This window comes from Aulonocara sp. 'chitande type north' Nkhata Bay, linkage group LG15 (assembly GCF_057382095.1).
Source record: "Aulonocara sp. 'chitande type north' Nkhata Bay isolate Kocher_YH1m ecotype deep benthic linkage group LG15, A_spYH_male_GT1.1, whole genome shotgun sequence".
NCBI lineage: Eukaryota > Metazoa > Chordata > Actinopteri > Cichliformes > Cichlidae > Aulonocara > Aulonocara sp. 'chitande type north' Nkhata Bay.
The window spans coordinates 7,543,905-7,566,522 of record NC_141358.1 but is presented as its reverse complement, the minus strand read 5'-3'; the positions used below and the strand labels follow the sequence as shown (position 1 = coordinate 7,566,522).

Sequence of the window (22,618 nt, the reverse complement as noted above, 5' to 3'; positions counted from 1 at the left end):
TGCTTTGTATGTTGTTAAATTCTCAGTTCTTTGATCTTTGGGCTGAAGGAAGGACAACACTCGGTGTATAAATGCTCAATCAACAATCATTTTATTCCATACAATTCTCATTATTCCATACAACACTTTTGAGGATAAACCATCCGGAGGGGAGATGAGCGCGGGAGGGTGTCCGCCTGATCTCGTCGTGTCTGAGCGTTTCTCACATTCTTATACCTTCAGCCCCCCTCCACAGTCATAAAACCTAAACATCCACATTCTTTCTCTCTCTCAGTGAGCCTAAGTTATGACCTTGGCTTCCTGTGCAGTATGTTCTGTTCTTTTCTAATCAGACAAATAAGGCCATGATTCTCTGAAAACGATATTTCTTATAACGCAGCAGTAGCATGCATCATAAAACAATATCATTCATTCACCATAAATCGGCAATCTAATGTAATACAAATCAGTTAACTGTACTAGTTATCACCTTCTTCTAAGTCAGGAGAATAATGCAAACTAAAACTACATAATGATTTCACAATCTTTAATTAGGGGTCTAACGTGGCATAAGATAATATAATAATCTCACAATGTTCAGACGTATTTACAAAGACTTCAAGGATCCAGTGGCAGATCTTGGGATATTTAATAGGTGTGAATCTCACTGCATCATTTAAGTCCCTATGCTCATGCTCCTCAATTTCCACCTATGGCTTGAAAACACCCCAGCCACCCTCCTCTGCAACTTCCCTTTACTGCATGCATGTCCTGCTTCCTGTCTGACTCAGATGTAAACACCTGGTACACCGGCCTGCACATAACAGTTCTGATACATCAAATCATCAGATGTCTTTGCCACTGAGCACCACCATCTCACCTCCTGGGTCTTTGTTACCTTCACCCGAGGAAGAGGGACGAGTGTATGGACAGAATAGACCCCAATTGATCTCACCTTGAGAGTTGGAGGGACAAGTTGGGTATGGGACAGCCTCACCCTAGGAACAAGGAAAGGTTCAGGGACTGGCTGGAACCTGGCCCTGGCTGCTCTCACCCTGGGGTTAAGATTAGTGGAGGGATTAGCTCAGGAGAAATAACAGTCTTTGGAGATTCAGATAACCAAGAGGGTGATTATAGATATGGTCTTTGTCTCTAGTAAACAGTGAGTGTTTATGCTAAGACACACAAACTTGGCATAGACAAAAGATAAACAAGCATGGGGACATGACAGACTACATATAGGGGATGGTAGGAAGAACAGACAGAGACAAGACTAAGATGAACAGGATAAGAGAGGGAATGAGCTAATAATGAGCTTGTGCCTCACTCATGTTATTGCCCGGCCAGATGGAAACACAAAACACTGAGTCGTCAGACTCAGGACCATGACGGTTAAAAAAACAACAACAAAAAAAAAATCTTATGATGATTTGCAGGTGGAAAAAACATTTGATGTGGTTTCATTTTCCACTCTATGTCTAAAAAAAGCTCATGTGAAAGTTAGCGAAAGACATGCAAATATGCTTGGATACAAAAATGCAAAAATCCAGAAATGCCCAGCTGGAAATAAACACATCCACAGCTCCCAATAAATGCTGTCCTCATTGTAAAAAAACAACAACAACAAAAAAAAAAAAAACATAGCTGTCCACCCACATTTCTAGGCTTCTATGATGTTTAATGGCTCAAATTGTAGAAAATCTACAATTTGATGACATCAAAGTGATAAAGTTTAATTTTTGTTTCTAGATGTTCTTACACTGGTGCTCTCTGAATAAATGGAAATAAATGCAAAGATTTATAGAAAAAGTCATGCAAAAATCCTGAAACCATCAATGCAAATGTTTGGATCAGCATCACAGTATCTTTATTATTAGTTCCTCTTTGACTTCATCAAAAGTAACGACTTGTTCATGTGGTTGCACATTTATCATCATCATCACTTGTTCAGTGCACAACAGTCAGCAAGTTTGCAGCATGGCACAATTCAACTCCACCATGGTTACTTCTAACATCTCTTCCTCTCCTGGAGATTCACCTCATCCTTCCTTGGACTCCAGGGGTCTGGTTCCTGCAGTAGTGATGTCCGTCTGCTTCCTGATGGGATTCCCTGGAAACATTGCTGTGATCATTCTCAAGCCAAACTGGGAGAACATGTCCAGTTTGAGTCAAAGTTTGATGCTGAGTCTGGCTGTGTCAGACCTGCTGTGCTTGGTTACCCTTCCACTGTGGATTTACTCATTCCTCTATGGGTGGACCTTTAGGCTGGTGGGCTGCAAAATCATAACATACTTTGTGTATTGCAGTCTTTATACCAGCCTGCTGACTGTGACTGTGCTGAGTGTCCAGCGATACCTTCAGGTCGTTCACCTGCAGAGGAGTTTAAATAGGGTAAGAGCAAAGATGCTGCTGCTTCCGCTCTGGCTGGCTTCGATGATCCTGTCCACTCCTGCTTTAGTTTTTCGACAGTTATCTGAAGATCAGCGATGGACAACATGCAGTAATCAATACTCCTTCGAGGGCCAGAGGATGGCTGTGGTGTTGTCAGAGACTCTTGTAGGATTTGTGTCGCTTTCTGTCATTGTTTTTTCATACATCAATCTGTACAGAAAAGTGAGTCGGGCAGTACTTTTCAACAATCCACAGACCACCAGACTGATTACCAGCATCACTGTGACCTTGGTTGTCCTGTGGGCGCCATATCTTGTCAGTAATGTAATTAGCATGGCAGCGATTTCCCTAAAGAACGAGGGCCTGCTGACATTTTGTGATGACATTAGGCGCACTGTTGCAGCAATAATATTTGTAAACAGTGCCCTGAATCCACTCCTGTATGCCTTTACTTCTAATCGTTTGTCCAGCCTGTGCCACAAATCTGCTCAACTTTTCATACAGAAGTTCAGATTTTCCCAAACTATGTCCACAGATCTCACTGCTGGAGAAGCAACTCAATGACAAAAGCTGATTGGGAAATTAAGTCAAAAAATCTCCTATATCCCATTGATACACACAGTGTGCCATCCACTCTATCACAGACAGCTGTTGGTGATTGCTCGTGTAATGATAAACTTTGAGGTTAAGCAACATCTCCCCTCAAACCAGCTGTGTGCTGATTACAGCTGGTCCTCAAACAGAGGATATACATCTTTGTGGAAAAGAATTATGAAAACACTAAACACTAAAAAGAATCAATGTACATATTAAATGAAATACCATTATAGGCAATCAATTATTACCTTAATTTATGGTATAATCTCCATTTTCTCTTTCTTTTTTTGCTTTTTTTGCACATTAGTTTTTATGGAAATACGGAATGACGGATTCTTTTCTTTTCTTGTTTTGGTTTTCTTTTTTCTCAATTCTTGTTTCTTTTTAAAGCATTCTATATCCAAGGATTGTTGTTTTTTCTCTTAGTTATAGCATTGTCACTGCTATTAGCAGGGAGAGGGAAGGGGTGGGGGGGGGGGGGGGTAGCTTTGTACTTACTGGGGTGCTGAACTGAATGTGGTTTTGGTGCAAGTGCCACCTCTCTCTCGTACAGCCAGAGAGAGCTGGCAGTTTACCTTCCATTGAAATACATTGAATGTATGGAAAACTCCCACAGAAGAGACTACAGCACTTATAGACAAACCAGTACTAGAGGCGTCAGGATTCCCAGAACCAATGTTTTATGGATTTTTCCTTATTACAGAGGTCACACATCTGAGATATGACACTTAATGTAGATGCTCAACAGGGACAACCCGAGGCCCTCCGCCACACTACCCAAAAATAAAGACTGGACTTTTTCATTGTGCAAGCAACTGTACATAGAAGTTAGAACTTTTATTGTCAAAGTTATAATATTTTACAGTTTTGGTTAATTTTTGGTTACAGGCAAACTTTTTGTATGAGCTTGTATGGTGTGATGGTTAAAACAATTCAACTGTAGGAAAATGTAAAATGTTAATCTAAATATCATTGAGTGCAGTATAAATGGATGCAGACATCTAAATTCATAAAAAAAACCCACTAACATTATAATATTGGTTCTTTTCTTTTATGTTAGCACTGAAAAACATTCAAATATGTTGTGTTACAAAAATGCAAAATTCAAAACGTTCTCACATGCAAACAAAATAAACATATTCAAAACACATAAAATTTTGTCTGCCTTGTCAATAAAATAAAAATTAGAAGAAAAAAAACTACTAGATTAATTCCATCACGGGCTCAAAGCAAAAAGATGAAGCACAACAACAGGCTTCATGCAGGTCCTCAGGAATCTGCAACCCCAACCCGTTCTGATCTTGTCAGAGATTTACAGTTAACAAACAGTCAGGTGAATAAACAACAATGAGACACTTGTGTAGGTTAACGTGCTGCACGGGTGAAAAGCTCAGAGCAAATCACACCGAACTGAAGTATTCGTTTATTTTTATAGGTTACATCGTCAATATGCAAATATAATCACATTTCCTGTTACGCAGGTCCTGATGTCTGTCTGCATGCAAGCTGTGTGTGTGTGTGTGTGTGTCACAGAGTATGTGTGTTGCAGGTCAATTTCTAAGAATAATATAATGCAAGTCAACTTCTGCGGATATGTATTTCTGTGCTGGTCTCTTGTCAGTGTCACAGGGTCAGCTTCCTGTTTCTACAGAAAACTGTCTGGTGAAATATGTATAACATAACTTTTGAAGCATAAGCAAATAAAACAATAAAAACTCCCTAACATTCCTCCCTGTTGTTACCGTATTTCACCACTTCAATCATACTTTATTATCAGCTAACAATCACTTGCTTCTTATAACATTTTCAATTGTAGCATCATTCAGTATGTGTGAGAGTGTGTGTTCCTATACTAAATCTTCTTGTGGCAGTCCAACATAGGTGATCACTGTGGCCTGTACCATTTTGTCAATCATCGATCTGATACAGGGTAGAATGCAAGTTGAGAACATGCAAAGCAATAAAAGAAGAACTCCTATCAAGACAAGTCCTTTGATCATGAGGGTCCTCCAGCTGCCGCTCAGCAGCCAGGTCAGCCAATCTTCTGTGTTCATGACATAGTCTTGTTGCTGTGCATTACTCAGTTGTCGTAACTTCTCCAGGGCGGTGGTCATGGTCAAAGAATGCACGTTATCTGGAATATAGGTGCAGCAAGTGGTGTTGAATAAGACACAGAGGCCCCCTCTCTCAGCGAGAATCATGTCCAGGGCGACTCTGTGTTGCATGACCACTATTCTGATCGCGTCGATTTCCTCATTCTGAGCCTTGTTTATCCATGTTGAGCTGTTCAGGAAAAGTCCAAATCGGTAGTCAAGAGTCTCGATTCTTAGCATGTTTTTTCCATTCCCGATCCATGGGAAAAGTGAGTGCAGGACTTTCTGTCCGGTGGTCCACAACTTGAACTCCGCTGGCACATCACTGCCCCAGATTGGATCATGAGGTTGCACGTCATCAGTGCTCCTCTTGCGTCTTGGTTGGTCCTGATGGAATATTCTGAATGTGCGGTCTGACACTAAAATTGGGGCGCAGAGTCCGGTGCTGTTGGGTGGGATGGTGAAGTATGTCTTTGAGCCACATGCCCAAGCTGTACCCTGCACCCAATATGTGCCATTCAGGAAGCTTATCCGTGCCTTTCTGTCCTGCGGCATGCGGAAAGTCTGGGAGCAGTTTTGGTGCATCCCCAGCTTTCTGTTGCCGTATGCGAAGGTGAAACACATTGGATGTTGTATTCCTGGTTCCCTCCTGACGTTGAAAGATTTTCCCTTGTCATTGGTCGCATTCAGGTGTACCCAGTATCGGTCATCACAGCTGTAGTTCCAGTCTGAGATCTCTGGTGTACAGAACACTACCTCATTAGGTTTATAGTTGATCAGTGTTCCATTACACCGTCGCAGGTCGATTTTTGTGACTTGTCTTTTTAACTCCAACTTGAAGGCGAAGATGTCTTCGGGGGAACATGTTCCGCTGGTGGCCTTGTAGAATATACATAGGGCTTCGGAAAGGCTGGGTGATTTTCCATATAGGGTGGCTTGCATTGCTGTTGTTGGGAGGTGTGAACAGACGTAGCAGCCAGTGTGGTTGTCTTCTGTATGTACTCGGTTGTAGACGTACCGGTACCAGGCATTGTTCAGCCAGGGGTGGTTATGCTCTTTATCCATATCCTTCAGGTGTAAGTTGTCATATGACCATTTCTTCTGCAGGTGGTGCTGTGGGTCCTTGTCTCTCCAGGTGAGTATCAGTAGGCTCACTAGGAGCGCAATGCCAGTCATTATGAGGACAAGGTTCTTCATGATGACCAGGCACACCCGGGCTCCAGGTGAGTAGACCACTGGCGAGAAGACAAAAGGGCGGGATATACCCAAACAGCCCTTTCCTCCACCAGGGAACACCTAGGAGTCGGGGGAACCGGCGTCTATGCTTGTGTTGTCACTCACTTTTTTGCAGTGGCTTCGGTGGATCCAATCACCTGGTTGCAACCTGCAAAACACTGGAGAGAATCTCTTTATTCTCAAATAATTTAGTCATCCACTCTGCTAGGGTGGTTTCTCTTATAGACTTATTAATAGGCTCACTAGTGAGAGGCAGTGGAAAAAAGGTCTCCCGTGAAGTGCTTAGGGAGGATATCTGACATTCCCCCCTTTCGACACACGTGCTGTTCCGTGTGTCGCTAATGCTGCTGTCTAGTGTAGGGATGTTGGCAGTACTGGTTTGCCATTACAGGTCAGTAAGTCATTGTGTAGTTCTGCTCCACACTTTAGCCATTTCTTACGCTCTGCAATAGGTGCGGCTTTCTGTTCGTCTTTAAGTACATCAAGTGGTATCCCTCTGTAGGACCTACAGCCATTTTTCATCCACAGCGTTTTTTAATATTAGGCCATTTTCACTGTGTTGAATAGAATATAGCCAAACCTTCCAACCCTTTTTTTTTTCTTTTTTCTTTAGAATTGCCGTCTCCGTTTATTAGATTAGCTTAAAGTGGCTAAGCTACAAACCGCCATCCACATGAGGTCCTAGAGCCATAAATCGCCCCATTGAAACCCATTATAAACGCTATTTTTCACTGCAGGATTTATACCGTTAACATCTGGGTGATGGCTTAGGTTTCGTTTTTGTTTTGGAGAAGAGGCCTTAGAATTGTAATTTTTTTATTTGTCCACCGGGTGGTGCCCTTGCTCCACATTTGACCCCGGGCTGGAAAACAGCGGGCTGCTTAGAGAGACCTGCGGGAAATGAAGCCTCATTTCCGGCGTGCAGCAGCGGCTTCGCCCGCTGATCGGGTGGGACCATTTTCGGTCCCTAGGACCGTGAGAGGGTGCTTTTTTTTTTTTTTAGTCAACAGGAAATGACGTATTTGTTGTCACGTGGTATCGGGCGTGTGCTGGAAAAAGGGGTCCCCGGTGATCGTGCCCCGGTAATCGTCGCGACTTACCCCGGCAAGATGCACTTATTTCGGCCTAGAGGAGGAGCATTTGCCGCCTGGAGACCATTTTCTGGTCCTGAAAAAAAAAAAAAAAGGCGATCGAAATGACTGTTGGTGCCAATCTTTAGTCCATCTAAAGGCCTAATTTTAATAACAATTGAATATTACCTCAAATGTTTTTTTTGGAAAATATTCAAGTTTTTTGTTAGTTTTTTGTTAGGGTTAACCCTAATTAAAAGTACAATAAAATATAACTTTCAAATGTATTTTATGGAAAATATTTAATTTTTTTCGCCAAAAACGGCCGTGCGCTCATGTGACAAAACCGGGATATAGAGGGTTAAAATCCGCGAAATGTAATTAAAACTTGACATGAATATTTCAAGGAGAAGTAGGTCTAAAAGATTGGCTAATTTAAAGTGGAAAAAATATTAATGTATAATCTTTTTATAGCACTTTTTATGGCGTGGTCGATTTTTGGCTCTAGGACCTCATAAGGGGTACTCTTTTTTTGACTTACCAAGGGGTATTAGATGTGAGGTTTCAGACATCAAAGTCTGTACAGGTTGCTGTGCTGCCTTCTTTGCTGCTCGGTCTGCAAAGTTATTGCCTTCAGTAATTTCTGAATTATCTTTTTTGGTGTGCAACGCATATTGACTGTCAGTGTGAATATTTATATATTTCTATTTCTCGACCTTTGCGCAGCATGCACGTATGATAGCCGCTAGTTCTGCACTCTGTGCTGAAAAAGAGGAAATAAGGGCTTTCGCTTCTAAAACAGTAGGCTGCAGTGTACTAAAAATGTCTGATCGGGGTTTCATTTTTTCAGTTCGCTTCTGCATACAGCTGTGTTCGGCACCATCTACTACCGCAGGAAGGAGAGTGCTTGTCACAGTCAGGCAAAGCTAAAGCTGTGCTTGTTTGCAGGGCAAGTTTTAAGTCAATAAATGCTTTGTCTGCCTCTGGTGTCCATTCTATTTCATCTTTCAGAGCTAAGTGTTTGCCATAGATCAAGTTTTGCAAAGGTTGGGCAGTGCATATTCAGGTATCCAACATCTGCAAAAGTTGCAGAGACCTAAATAACTCATCATTTGTTGTTTGGTGACAGGCTTAGAAGCGTATTGTACAGCTACTTTTCTGCTGTCTAACAGCTGTCTGCCTTGTCCTGTCAGTCTGTGGCCAAGGTACGTTACTTCTTGGCTCCACAAGTGCAATTTATGCTGTGAGACTTTATGGCCTTGCTCCGCTAGATGTTGCAAAACTGTCAGTGTGTTTGCTACGCAATTAGTCTGTGTGTAGCCTGTAATCAAAATATCATCAACGTATAGCAGGAATTTACCTGGGGCAGGAAGCGTGCAAAATGACATGGGTTTTCTTAGAGCTTCTGCATAAAGAGTGGGGCTATTCTGGAATCCCTGAGGCAACCTTGTATAGGTATACTTCTGGTTGGCAAAAGTTACCAAAAAATCTATAGACATGCAGATGGATGAACCAGTCCAGCAGAATGAATGTAGGTTTGAATTTAACGACAGCATCATGTTTGAGGTCAAAGTCTGAGCCATGTGGACACCGATCTGGGTGGGTTCAACAAATATATACACATGAAATTGTCACCCGAAAAACACAGCAAACATTCAAAAATAAACCAAAACATCAGAACTCAAAATACTGGGTCGAATCAACCCAGAACCGTGACAGAAATGTGCATAGAACAGCAATGCTTTTGTTAAAGGAAATTTGCTGCAGATTTTTGCAGTTAGCCATGTTAAATTTAAATTTATGTTTGAATGAGCATGCAAATGCCACATAAATGAGCCAAGGGTAACCCTTTTTTGAAACCCCTGCAGTTTTATTTTAACAGCCAGTTTTGCTGCTACATGCAGCTGTAGTCAATTTATTACACAAGCTCCTCTCCTCTCCTTGAACATGATTCCACATAGTTTTAATGGTAAATTATGTGTATTATACACATGAATGCTTAAAAAATTTGCACGAATAGCAGGATGGTAGCTGACACAAGTCCTCAGCAAGGAACAAGTGCCTTTTAATGAACACAACACGTAAACTTACATAATGCAGCAGGACGTTTCATGTGTGTTCATCAGTTCGCCATCTTAACTATATCGCTCAACAACATTTTGCTTCCTCTTTTTACAACAACACCAGTGGTGCAGTTTGGTTTCTAACACTACAGGAAACACAACAGGATTTAATGCAGTTTTATTAAGCACATTCTGTGTAAACAGAATTTGGTCACAAAACACACCTTGAGTCTCATTTAGTTTCTGTTCTGGGTTTTTTTTTATATGATCATCAGATGGAGATGTCCTCATGTTAGTTCCATGTGTCTCAAAGTGCTTAAAAAGTAGAAAAGATCCAATAAATATAGCCATAAATATTTGAGTATAAAAATTAGTGTTTGATTTCTACTTCCAGGTGTTCTTACACTGGTGTTCTGTAGGAATCTATAGATTAAAAATAAAGATTCATGGAAAGAGCTATGCAAAAATCCTGAAACCATGAAGGCAAATGTTCAGCATTAAAGTTTCCTTTTTATTTGTTCCTATTCGACTACATCTTGTTCACCTGAGTGCACATGTATCACTATCAGTCGTTCCGTGTACAACACTGCCATCTGGCTTGCAGCAAGGAACAACTCAACATCTCCCACAGCGGTAAAGTCTACCTGCTTCCTGGCTGTGTCAGACCTGCTATGCATGCTGCTTGCTATTCAAGTGTGGTTTTACTCTTTCCTTTACAGCTGGACATTGCAGTAGCCGAGCAATGTAGCTCGGCTACTGCAATGTTTATACCGACTGTGATTTGTGAGTGTCCAGCATTATCTTCAGATGGTCTACATTGGGATGAAGTTAGATGAAGTTGAAGCAAGCAGGCTGCTGCTTCCACTCTGGCAGGTCACAATGATCCTGTCTATTCCTGTTTTAGTGTTTCTCCTGGTAAAAGATGAGCAATAACATGCTGCAAATCTCACTATTGCTCAAAGGGCCGGAGTGTGGCTTCGCTGTTGACAGGGTTCCTGATAGGATTTGGGTCATTTTATGTCATTGTTTTTGCATACATCAGTCTCTACAGAAACGTGCTGAGTATATATTATCATAGCAAAGTGATTGGGAGAAATACCACTGTCTGCATTTTACAGTGAGGCCAAGAGTTAAGTGACCAGCAGATGGCACACTATTTTTTTATAATTAAAATGATGTGTGTTCCTTTTAACATCTCATTGTTTCAATTATCCAACAACACAACCTTTTTTCTGGCTTTAATCAATTTTTATATTGATGACCCACCATGGAAGAACAGAATCCATGCAGTAATAGGATTTAGGACAGGACCCTCCAGACACTGGTGGTGGTGAAGATGAATGAGGCTGGATGGAGCTCTGGCTGAGGTGTCTAAGGTGGAGATTGGAAGGAGGTTGTTAAATGGAAAGGGATTCTGAAAAGGAGAATGACTGACAGCAACAACTGAAACCAGATGATCGGACTAGAGTAATGATTTCAGTATTGAGATTGAGTGTGGAAAAGTGGTAGTCATTAAAAGAACAGAAAAGCAGCCGAACATCCAGGAAAGCAGCAAGATGAGTGATTACAGGTCTTCCTTATTGAACTTTTGCATAAACTCCATTTGAATAGTAAAGGATGTGTACTACATGCATTAATACCTAAAGAATTCGCAAGAAGGGTTTGATGCAGTTTTATTGAGCACATTTTTGTGTGAACAACAGTTTGCAAAATAATCTCGCCTCAAGGTTTGTTTATGATCTGCTCCAGTGGTTTTAATTTCATGTTATCATCATATGGAGATGCCATTGTCTTAGTTTCATATTGTCAACTTCTGTTTCTTGAGTATAATCATGTCAAACTGATTGCAAAGAGCGTAACAAAATTGTTGTTTCCAAAGAATAAGAATAGAAAGCGGCATGACATGTAAAATCCTGCACTAAATGCAAATGTTATATTTAATTTGGCTTTTTGTTTTTTTGTCATTTGCATTGGCATCACAGTGTCTTTGTTATTAGTTTCTGTTTCACTCATTTGACTGCACATTTATCATCATCTCTTTCTCGGTGCGTGACATTGTTAGCAAACCTGCAGCATGGCACAACTCCACTCTACTGCGATTACCTTGAACATTTCCTCCACTCCTGGATATTTACCTCATTCTTTCTGGTCCAGTGGTGCACTTGGTGCGGTGGTGCTGTCCATCTGCTTCCTGCTGGGATTCCCTGGAAACATCGCTGTCATCATTCTCAAGCCAAACTGGAAGAACATGTCCAGTCTGAGTCAAAGTTTGATGCTGAACCTGGCTGTGTCAGACCTGCTCTGCACGCTTACCACACCAGTACTGATTTACTCTTTCTTCAAAAGCTGGACTTTAGGCCTGGTTTCTTGCAAACTCATAATGTACTTTATTTATTGCAGCATTTTTAGCAGCCTGCTGACTGTGACTGTGCTGAGTGTTCAGCGTTACCTTCAGGCAGTGTACCTTGAGAGGAGTTTACATGAGGTTAAAGCGTGGAAGCTGCTGGTTCCACTCTGGCTGGTTGTGATCATCCTGTCCACTCCTGCTTTAGTCTTTCAACAGCCGGTGGAAAAACTGCACCATTTAACATGCAGTAGTCAGTACGCCTCCAAGGGGCAGAGGATGGCTGTGGTGTTGACAGAGACTCTTGTAGGAACTGTGTCACTGTTTGCTATTGTTTTTTCATACATCAGTCTCTACAGAAAAGTAAATCAGGCCCCCTTGTTCAACAATCCACGGACCACCAGACTGATTACCAGCATTATTGTGACTTCTGTTGTCTTGTGGATCCCATATCGTACCGTAACTGTGCTGGGTGTGGCAGCTATTTACTCAAATGATGAGAACCTGCAGAAGATTTTTGAAGACAGCTGGCGCATACTTGGATCAGTAACATTTGTAAATAGTGCCGTGAATCCACTCCTGTATGCCTTTACTTCTAAGCGTTTGGCCACCTGCTGCGAAAAAATTACTCAACAGTTAATACAGAAGTTCAGAATTCCTTAAAATCTATATTTGTCAAGTGATGTCAGTGCAGAAGTAATATTTCGAAGGTGAAAGCTCTTTGGTGACGTGTTTTTCCTACTGTTACACACAGAGTGTGGTGCTCTCCATTTTAAAGCTGTTGGTGATTGGTGTAAATATAAAATTTTTAAGGTTAAGCAACATCTCAGCTGTGGAATTACATGTTTGTGGAAAAGAAATAAGGAAAAGCATTAAAAAGAATCAATGTACACATTAAATTGAATTCAGCATGCAAACTTTATATATTTACCTCATATATAATCTTCATATATAATCTTCATATATAATCTCAGTTTTCTTTTCATTTTTGTCATTTCTTGTTTTGTTTTTCTTTTCTTTCTGAATTCTTGTTTATTATTAAAGCCGATTCCCTCTCCCGCTCGCGGGGGGAGGGGAGTAGATTCGGCCGGATGGCTGCCCCACCTCAGTCGGCCTATGGAGGTATGTGGTGGGGCGTGGTCTGCGGTGACATGCAGGGAAGGCGGATGCACTTACACGGCATCTGCAATTATGCCCTGCCGACCTAAGTATTGTACTGGCTATTATTTTGTTGCAGCTTGGACCCAGCTGATGCTTTTACTTTGAAAGTTATAGAGCCACAAGGTGCGATAAATCAAGCGGTGTAAATTATACAGTAGAAGCGTGAGATTTTTAATGCACAGAGAGACAGTTAAGGAACGGGAACGAGAAAAAACGGCTGTTAAGGTGCAATTCTGAGTTGCAAGTGGTTCCTTAGCACCTGGTTGATGAGGGAACAAGGTTGTTAATGATTGCAATGATTTACAAGTTTCACTGTTATATGTTATGTAAGGTAAAGATAATTAATTGTTATTAATGAAAAAGGAAAAGGGCAAAAGTAACACACGGTTCGATTTACAAATGGTCCTGTATGCTGTAGCTCTTACAGTGTGTTCACATACACGGCTGTTTAATAAAAGGATTGTGAACCATCAGTTTGAGACACCATCTTTTCAACCGGGGACAGGGGGACTGTCCTCACCTGGCTTGTAACTGCCTCTTACTGTTTATCTTACTGAGGCAACTTTTATTCCTCATTTTATGACAGGCAAACCCCCACTGTCAATAAAGTCCCTACTTTACACAGTTGCACACCAGGAATTATAGCTAATCCAACTCATTTGGGATTCAGAGGTTGAGAGCTTTAAGGTCACATTAAATGCTTTGAGAATAAAAGTCCACAACTGTCCTTTAAACAAGGGTTGACCAAGTCATCCTTAAAAAACAAACTTATGGAACATTTCCTGTTCTTCTGATCTGCACCTGCCCCTATTATCTAAGGAAACCTGAGCACATTGTATTCTAATCTTTGGTTTATTCTACTCACGATATGTGACACATAGTAGTACCCCAAACAGTCTCTTAGAAGTTCTGAATAACTTTGAAAGGAATATTAATATTGATAATATGTCATTTTCAAGCTGCCAAAAACTGATTGCCACCTATAACTTGTCACTGAAACAATATTTTTGCTTCAAACTTGCTGGATGTCATTCAGAAGGGTTATATGTGACACATTATACCCCAAAGTGTCCCTTTGAAGCATTGAATACCTTTTAAAGGAACATTAACACTGATAATATGCCATTTTCCAGCTGCCAAAAACTGATTGCCGCCTATAACTTGTCACTGAAACAATATTTTTGCTTCAAACTTGCTGGATGTCATTCAGAAGGGTTATATGTGACACATTATACCCCAAAGTGTCCCTTTGAAGCATTGAATACCTTTTAAAGGAACATTAACACTGATAATATGCCATTTTCCAGCTGCCAAAAACTGATTGCCGCCTATAACTTGTGACTAAAATACTTTTTTTCCCTCCAAACTTACTGGAAATCATTCAGAAGAGTTATATATGACACCCTATACCCCAACCAATCCCTTGGAACCTTTGAATACCCTTTAAGGGAACATTAAAGCTGCTAATATGCCATTTTCCAGCTGCTAAAAAGTGATTGCCGCCTATAACTTGTCACTGAAACAATATTTCTGCTTCAAACTTGCTGGATATCTTTCGGAAGGGTCATATGTGACACATTATACTGCTAACTTAAAGCTAGCCTTTATTGGACAGAACAAAGACACTCAAATGTCCAAAACCTTGTAATTCACAAAATAACACAAAAAATGGAGTAATGGCCTAATGTAAACAGGTGGGAGGAGATCCTCTTAAACAAATCAGGGACAGTAAGTAATAGTAAAGACAAAACACAAGGGAAAACCAAATGTCATGCCAATAAAGCACCTTTGAATTAAAAAAACAAATAAACCCCAACAATTACATCAAAGTAAATAAGAGAACAGCAATGGAACTATACTAACATAGCAGAAACAGGGGGTATAGTGGAGGCAAAATACAAGGAAACCAAGGAACTACGTGTATATATATATAAATTCCTTGCCACCAGTAACTACAACTCTAACATGTAAAAAAACACAAAATACTGGAATAATTAAACCAATCGAAAGCAAAGCTGAACTCAAAAGTTGGGAACAATAATGAAATTCATTAAGAATCAAACACATAAATGAATGAATTAACCTCCTAAGACCTGAACTCTTCCACAGCATGCATTTTTAATTTCTCTTTGATATTTGGGCATATTGGGGCCCAATGAATGTAAAAACAAAGAATTACCAGATTTTTTTTTTACCTTATTTTTGTTTTTATGAAAAATCAGAGCCACATATGAGGATATTCGTTTAAAATTTTGATAGAACAGTAGCAGTATAATGTCCTCGTAAGTGGATAGCAGGCCCTTGTAGAGCAAAATTGAGTATTTTGGTCTAAATAACCCAAAATGTGATGTCCACATATGTGGACGCCAGGTCCTAGGAGGTTAAAAAATAAACGAATAAATGAATAATTTGGGATACAAGGATACTCAAAGCAACTGTGTTTTGTTTTGTTCTTACATAAGCTATGCTCATGGCCACTTTAAGAGGTATCTCTTCCTAGTAACATGCTGAACTTCCTTTTGCCTACTCTGAGATGAGTCCTACTACCACGGTGCCATCAGCAAACTTGATGATGATGATGTAGATATAAAGCACCAACAACTGATTTCCAACAACTTTGAAGTAGTAACAGTATTTCAGTGACAAATTGTAGGCGGTAATCACTTTTTGGCAGCTTGAAAATGGCATATTATCGGTATTAATGTTCCTTTCAAAGTTATTCAGAAGCTCTAAGGGACTGTATGTGTGTGTGACACTTCTGGTCGCTATGGCACAACCTCTTTCAGTCTTTCAGTCGCTACATTTATGGCGTGACCCTTTAACATACCAAGTTGTACAAAGCATGTAAAAAGCAGAAGTGAGCAGTGTTGCTAAACTTATTAAAACAGGAAGTTGCAGCTGGCTATGTTTGCAGTGTAAAATTAAGAAAGCTGAAAATAAATCTTCTAATCGTCTAGCTCCTTCTGCACAATGACACCATATTAGGACACAATTCTCTGACAATATCTTTATTATTAGTTCCTCTTTCACTTCATCAAAAATAACATCTTGTTCGTGTGGGTGCACATTTATTATCATCATCACCTGTTCAGTGCACAACAGTCAGCAAGTTTGCAGCATGGCACAATTCAGCTCCACCACGGTTACTTCTAACATCTCCTCTTCTGGGGATTCATCTCATCCTTCCTTGGACTCCAGGGGTGTGGTTCCTGCAGTAATGATGTCCATCTGCTTCCTGATGGGATTTCCTGGAAACATCACTGTCATCATTCTCAAGCCAAACTGGGAGAACATGTCCAGTTTGAGTCAAAGTTTGATGCTGAGTCTGGCTGTGTCAGACCTGCTCTGCTTGGTTACCCTTCCACTGTGGATTTACTCATTCCTCTATGGGTGGACCTTTAGGCTGGTGGGCTGCAAAATCATAACATATTTTGTGTATTGCAGTCTTTATGCCAGTCTGCTGACTTTAACTGTGCTGAGCATCCAGCGTTACCTTCAGGTGGTGAACCTTGAGAGGAGTTTACCTCAGGTAGGAGCAAATAAGCTGCTGGTTCTGCTCTGGCTGGCTGCGATGATCCTGTCCACTCCTGAGTTAGTATTTCGACAGCTGGTAGAACAGCAACACTGGACAAAATGCAAAAATAAACACTCTTCTGATGGTCAGAGGATGGCTAGTGTGTTGACAGAGACTCTTGTAGGATCTGTGTCCCTTTCTGTCATTGTTTTTTCATACATTAGTCTCTACAGAAAGGTGAATCGGGCAGCCTTTTTCAACAATCCACAGACCACCAGACTGATTACCAGCATCATTGTGACCTTTGTTGCCCTGTGGATGCCATATCTTGTCATTAATGTGCTTAGTTTGGTAGCTATTTCCCTAAAAATTGAGGGCCTGCTGAAGTTTTGTGAAGACAGCTGGAACACTGTTGCAGCACTAACATTTCTAAACAGTACCATGAATCCACTCCTGTATGCCTTTACTTCAATTCGTTTGTCCACTTTGTGCCAGGAAATTGCTGAATATTTCCAACAGAAAATCAGAGCTCGTCAAACTCTGTCAATGACAACAGATATAACTGTGGGAGCAACATCTCAATGTGAGCTTTGAGAACTTATTGTTTTTCTGCTGACACAGAAAATAGTATTTTAAGTCCAAAGATTTCCTTACAGCTGGCTGGTTGTGATTTAATGATTAATTCTGAGGTTAATCTAAAAAAGGTACATTAAACTGTTTTTTTAAGCACATTAATTGGGTCTCATCAGTTGTGATCACTTTCATGATCATACTTTATTGGGCAACTTTCACATTAACTGTAAGCCAGAGATCATGTTTCATCAGTTTTAACAAACAGAAAGCAACTGAGAGTAAATACAGTAGGTAAATGTAACCCAAATAAAATCCTTCCATAACCAAATAGGTTAGCTTTGCCTGATCTTACCAACCAATGGTGAAACGCAGCCCTCTGAGGCAACTAGGTAACTGACTTCTTCCCTCAAATATTTATACCTATGAGAGCGACAGCTGATACCACCATACATTTTTTGTTTAGATGGTTGTGGGGGCGCTCGTATACATACATGCATGTGTGTGTGTGTGTGTGTGTGTGTGTGTGTGTGTTATATATATATATATATATATATATATATATATATATATATATATATATATATAAGGCTGGACTGAAAGACAGCACGGAGGCACTAATCATGGCAGCACAGGAACAAGCTCTGAGCACAAGATCCATAGAGGCTGGGGTAGAGGCCATAGAGGCAAGACCCCAGGTGCATGCTGTGTATGCCCCTGAGAGAATCCAGCACATAACAGCATGGTGCAATATGCTAGCAGACAAGGCATACATGGAACACCATAACCAAGCGGCCGGCATAGTGTAAGGGAACATCTGTGCCGAGTTTAACGTGGAAGTCCCGAGTCTGTGTGTTATCTCCCCCTGCTGGTAATGAACTTCTGCATGCATGTTTCATTTTACGTTTTGGAGATGCAAAGCATGAAATGGACACAGTGGACCGGCACGTCTATTACACATTTTACTTTGACATCGGTCAGTTGTAACACAATTAATCAGGTTTAAATTTCAGAATAGTGTGATTTGTCATTTGTACTTCTCTTCTAGATATATTCAATGTATTAAAAGGATATACTACCCATAAAAAGTCGAAATGTCGTTGTCATTAGCTTTGTTTTGTTTTTTAACAGGGACAATGTAAATTAATAAATTTGCAAATTTTCATTCATATTCATATTAGATCTTAAAAGCAACATAAAAACAAAATAAATTAAATAAAAGGTAGGAAGAAGGAGAAATGAGAAAAAAAAATACATAACAGAAAACCTATACTAAAAACAATAACACAACATGCCACTGGGAGAATAAAACCACCTCAATGCTGACAAAACTGATTATCAATCAACTATCTTTTTAATTGATGTTTGAAACTATTATATGTATCCTGTTCTCTGACAGAGATGGGTACTTCTCAGACACATTGTGCTCTGTATCTGTACACCTGGCTATATCTCTGACTAAAGCGTGCAGGGTCACGCAGCGATGTGGTAAGCACACATTCTAAAAATGTTTTAGGAAAACAGCAGTAAACCACAAAGGCTGGAAAACACTTTACTTTACTTAAAGCACAATTTGGATATGAATGGAAATTTTGATCAGAGTGTGAGCTGCAGCGCCCTTTGCTGGTGTGGAGTGGTACTGTATCATAGCATGCAACAGGCAAATATGAGAGGTACTTTGACTAAGCTACATTTCTTGTTTCTGTCTATCAGGCCCCAAACAGCCAATGACTTACAGGCATAGAGTACCATATATGTATAATTTCCAAAATAAGGGTTTTATATACCACACTAAAAAAAAAAAAAAGCAAAAGAAGATATCTAAATACACAGTGATAAAAAAAAATACCCTATTTTAAGAAATATGAGCTCATAAAAGACATGAACTAAAGTGAACTCTACTCAGAAATAATTCTCAACAATAAAAACGAGACGCTGAGACTCTGAAGACTGTTTCACTCTACTGAAGCACACTGGTTCAAAACACTGGTTCAAAACGCTTTTATCAAAGCAGCTCTGGCATATTTTGCATTTTTTGGCTTATGTTATAGGAGCCTTCATCGCAAAAATAATAAGGGATGGGATTAGGTTAATGAGTTTAAACAATGGTTGCTAGAGAACTCAGCATGCGACAAGAGTCTTTTACATTCATTTCTGAAGACGTCATTGTGCTGATCTACTGCATTGTCTATGTTGTCAGCTTTCATTTCTATGTAAAGATATATATCCATCCATGTTAAGCTGGCAGGTAGCACCTGGCTAACAAGACACCTACCCGGATTCATTACCGTCATTATAAGTCAAAAATAAAGTTGCATATTTCCCAAAGTAATGATATATCTAAATGTATAAAACATTTGTCTCCTGTAACTCTGAGTTGCACAACATGAATTGAACCACAAGAAAGTCTATGACTCATGACTATAGATTGGAGCAAACCGTTAGCCACAATGATGACATCAGGCTGTATGTCAGGAGTGAAGGAGTGTCAGATACAGACACCGTTTGTTATGAAGTATACACTGTAGAAACCAAACAGCTGTGAGCTAAGTCGATGCTGCAACACATGTGTACATATGTGCATCTAGAGACTACTGGTCAGCTTTAGTGATGAGATGCAGACATCCTGGACAGAGATGAATGCTGGTTTGACCAAGGAATCATGGAGGCCATTTATGTGAAAAGAGAACAGTTACTTCTGAACTGAGGAAGGTCCTAAGAGCACATCCGTCAACACCTTACAGTGCGGTGACTGCAGCCTTACCCCAAACTCGCTGTTAATAGCACTGTCACTGTTGCAACAACAGACATGTGGAGTGGTAAGAGAAGAACCCAATTTCAGGCACTGACTTTACTGCGGGTGAGCTTTATTTACAATTCGTGAGAATACAAACAGAGGCAGAGATGGGAAGGGACAAAAACTAAGAAAAACCTAAACTGGGAAGAACGAACAAAACAAACCTGAAGCCATGAAACGCAGAAGAAGAAGTCACTTGGATGAGGAGTCAAACATTTCTCCCACTGAAAATATGGCATTGAAATGAAAGGAATCAACTTTCAGGTATTTCCTAATCTGGTTTATTAAGAGATATCTTCATCAAGATATTGAATTGTCATTCATTTCTGGTTGTAGGTTAATATAGCCAGACTGTATTATAAATTATAAAACTTATGTCTCCAGAGTTATGAGCTGAATTGTGAATTAGTGTGAAATCCATGAGAAGTAAATTTGTATTACCAGTTTTAAAAAAAGAAACAAAAAAAACCCCTACACTGATTTGCGGGTGGAAAAATTTTTAATGCAGTTTCATGTTCAACTCTATTTCTACAAAAAGCTAAAGTGAAAGTTAGTGAAAGACATGCAAATATGCTTACATACAAAAATGCAAAAACTGCAAATAAAATAAACACATCCACAGCTCCCAATAAATGCTCTCCTTGTTGTAAAAACAAAACAAAAAAACATAGCTGTCCAACCACATTTCTAAGCTTCTATGATGTTAAATGGCTCAAAATCCTTAAAAAGTAGAAAATCTACAATTCGATGACATCAAAGTGTGAAAGTTTGACTTATGTTTCTAGATGTTCTTATACTGGTGCTCTCTGAATAAATGGAAATAAATGCAAAGATTTTTAAAAAGAGTCATGCAAAAATCCCGAAACCATGAATGCAAATGTTTGAATCAGCATCACAGTATCCTTGTTATTAGTTCCTCTTTGCCTTCACCAAAAGTAACGACTTGTTCATGTGGCTGCACATTTATCATCATCATCACTTGTTCAGTGCACAACAATCAGCAAGTTTGCAGCATGGCACAAGTCAACTCCACCGTGGCTACCTATAACATCTCCTCCTCTCCTGGATATTCAACTGGGACTGTCTGGTACTCCACCAATCTGGTTCCTGCAGTGGTGCTATCCATCTGCTTCCTGCTGGGATTCCCTGGAAACATCGCTGTCATCATTCTCAAGCCAAACTGGGAGAACATGTCCAGTCTGAGCCAGAGTTTGATGCTGAGTCTGGCTGTGTCAGACCTGCTCTGCCTGGGTACCCTTCCATTGTGGATTTACTCTTTCCTCTATAGCTGGACCTTCAGCCTGGTGCCCTGCAAACTCATAACATATTTTGTGTATGGCAGTGTTTATGCCAGTCTGCTGACTGTGACGGTGCTCAGTGTCCAGCGATACCTTCAGGTTATTCACCTGCAGAGGAGTTTAAATCAGGTAAGAGCAAGGAAGCTGCTGCTTCCACTCTGGCTGTCTGCAATGACCCTGTCCACTCCTGCTTTACTAGCTCAACAGCTAGTTGAAGTATATCAGCAAAGGATATATTGAAGACCTCAGTACTCATCTGAGGGACAGAGGATGGCTATACTGTTGACAGAGGCCCTTGTAGGATTTGTGTCCCTTTCGGTCATTGTTTTTTCATACATCAGTCTCTACAGAAAGGTGAATCGGGCAGCCTTTTTCAACAATCCACAGACCACAAAACTGATTACCAGCATCATTGTGACCTTTGTCATCCTGTGGGTCCCATATTTTGTTATCGATGTGCTGGGTGTGGCAGCCATTTCCCTAAAACATGAGGCCCTGCTAACATTTTGTGAAGACAGCTGGAATACTGTTGGAGCACTAACATTTGTAAATGGTGCAGTCAATCCACTCCTGTATGCCTTTACTTCTGATCGTTTGTCCACAATGTGGCAAAAAATTGCTGAAAATTTAATACAGAAGTTCAGAATAGCTCAAACCCTGCCTGAGTCAAGAGATATCACTACAGAACCAGCATCTTAGTGATTTCCCTGCATGGCAGAGTTCAACCACACTGTTATATTACTAATATTATTATTATAATTAATAATAAGATAACATAAGATTATGTATAATGAATATTGTATCTTAAGTGAAGAGATCTCCTCTCTCCTGCTGATGCACACAGGGTGCAGTCCACTCTATCTATCACAGAAAGCTGTTGATGATTGGTGGTTTAATAATAAACTATGAGGTTAAGCAACATCTCCTGTCAAATCGACTGTGTGCTAAACCTGATTTTTCCAAAACCAAATCAATGAGTTTTGCTGCCTAACCTAACCAACCACACTACCAATGCTGAAAGCAGCCAAAAAGCCCCAGTATACCCACCACAATGGTCGCTTTCCCCACTGCTGCAAACTCCCTTGTGTTACCAGGACAATTTTCACATCACATCCTGTGTCATGAGACAATCCTTGCTGTGGTCTGGATCTTTGCACCTTGGCACAATGCGCTGCGGTTGGTTGAAGACACGAGTGCACAATCGTACCGTTCTTTACAGCCATTTTAATGACAATCCTGTTAACTATACCTTTAGATAATTTTAGGTGATGTATGAATAAAGTAAATGAAGTAATTTCCATGTTGCAAGTCATTTAAATTTTTTCATTGGCTTCATTGGCTTATATACTGTTACAGTGGTTAGCACTGTTGCCTCACAGCAAGAAAGTCCTGAGTTCAATTCTAACATGTTTTCCCTGTGTTTGGATGGGTTCTCTCCGGGGACTCCGGTTTCCTTCCCCAGTCCAAAGACATGCAGTTAGTGGGGATAGGTTAATTGGAAACTC

At 40.3% G+C, this 22,618-nt stretch overlaps 4 protein-coding genes and 1 pseudogene across 4 annotated transcripts; 4 read left to right on the top strand and 1 right to left on the bottom strand.

The window, feature by feature from the left end:
• Nucleotides 1–1,941: 1,941 nt before the first annotated feature.
• LOC147312409 (leukotriene B4 receptor 1-like) lies at nucleotides 1,942–2,945 on the top strand. The gene has a single exon (XM_086264017.1). The coding sequence runs from the start codon at nucleotides 1,957–1,959 to the stop codon at nucleotides 2,932–2,934; it is 978 nt and encodes a 325-aa protein (XP_086120143.1). The 5' UTR covers nucleotides 1,942–1,956; the 3' UTR covers nucleotides 2,935–2,945.
• Nucleotides 2,946–4,814: 1,869 nt separating this feature from the next.
• On the bottom strand, nucleotides 4,815–7,165 carry LOC147312408 (uncharacterized). Its single transcript, XM_086264410.1, has one exon. The coding sequence runs from the start codon at nucleotides 6,255–6,257 to the stop codon at nucleotides 4,815–4,817; it is 1,443 nt and encodes a 480-aa protein (XP_086120536.1). The 5' UTR covers nucleotides 6,258–7,165.
• A 4,338-nt stretch (nucleotides 7,166–11,503) lies between these two features.
• LOC147312407 (leukotriene B4 receptor 1-like) lies at nucleotides 11,504–12,436 on the top strand. The gene has a single exon (XM_086264055.1). It carries the CDS (start codon nucleotides 11,504–11,506, stop codon nucleotides 12,434–12,436), a length of 933 nt encoding a protein of 310 aa, XP_086120181.1.
• Nucleotides 12,437–16,052: 3,616 nt separating this feature from the next.
• Nucleotides 16,053–17,157, top strand: LOC147312406 (leukotriene B4 receptor 1-like). Its single transcript, XM_086263967.1, has one exon. The coding sequence runs from the start codon at nucleotides 16,053–16,055 to the stop codon at nucleotides 17,040–17,042; it is 990 nt and encodes a 329-aa protein (XP_086120093.1). The 3' UTR covers nucleotides 17,043–17,157.
• A 3,656-nt stretch (nucleotides 17,158–20,813) lies between these two features.
• Nucleotides 20,814–21,833, top strand: LOC147312405 (leukotriene B4 receptor 1-like; annotated as a pseudogene).
• The last annotated feature ends 785 nt before the right edge of the window (nucleotides 21,834–22,618 follow it).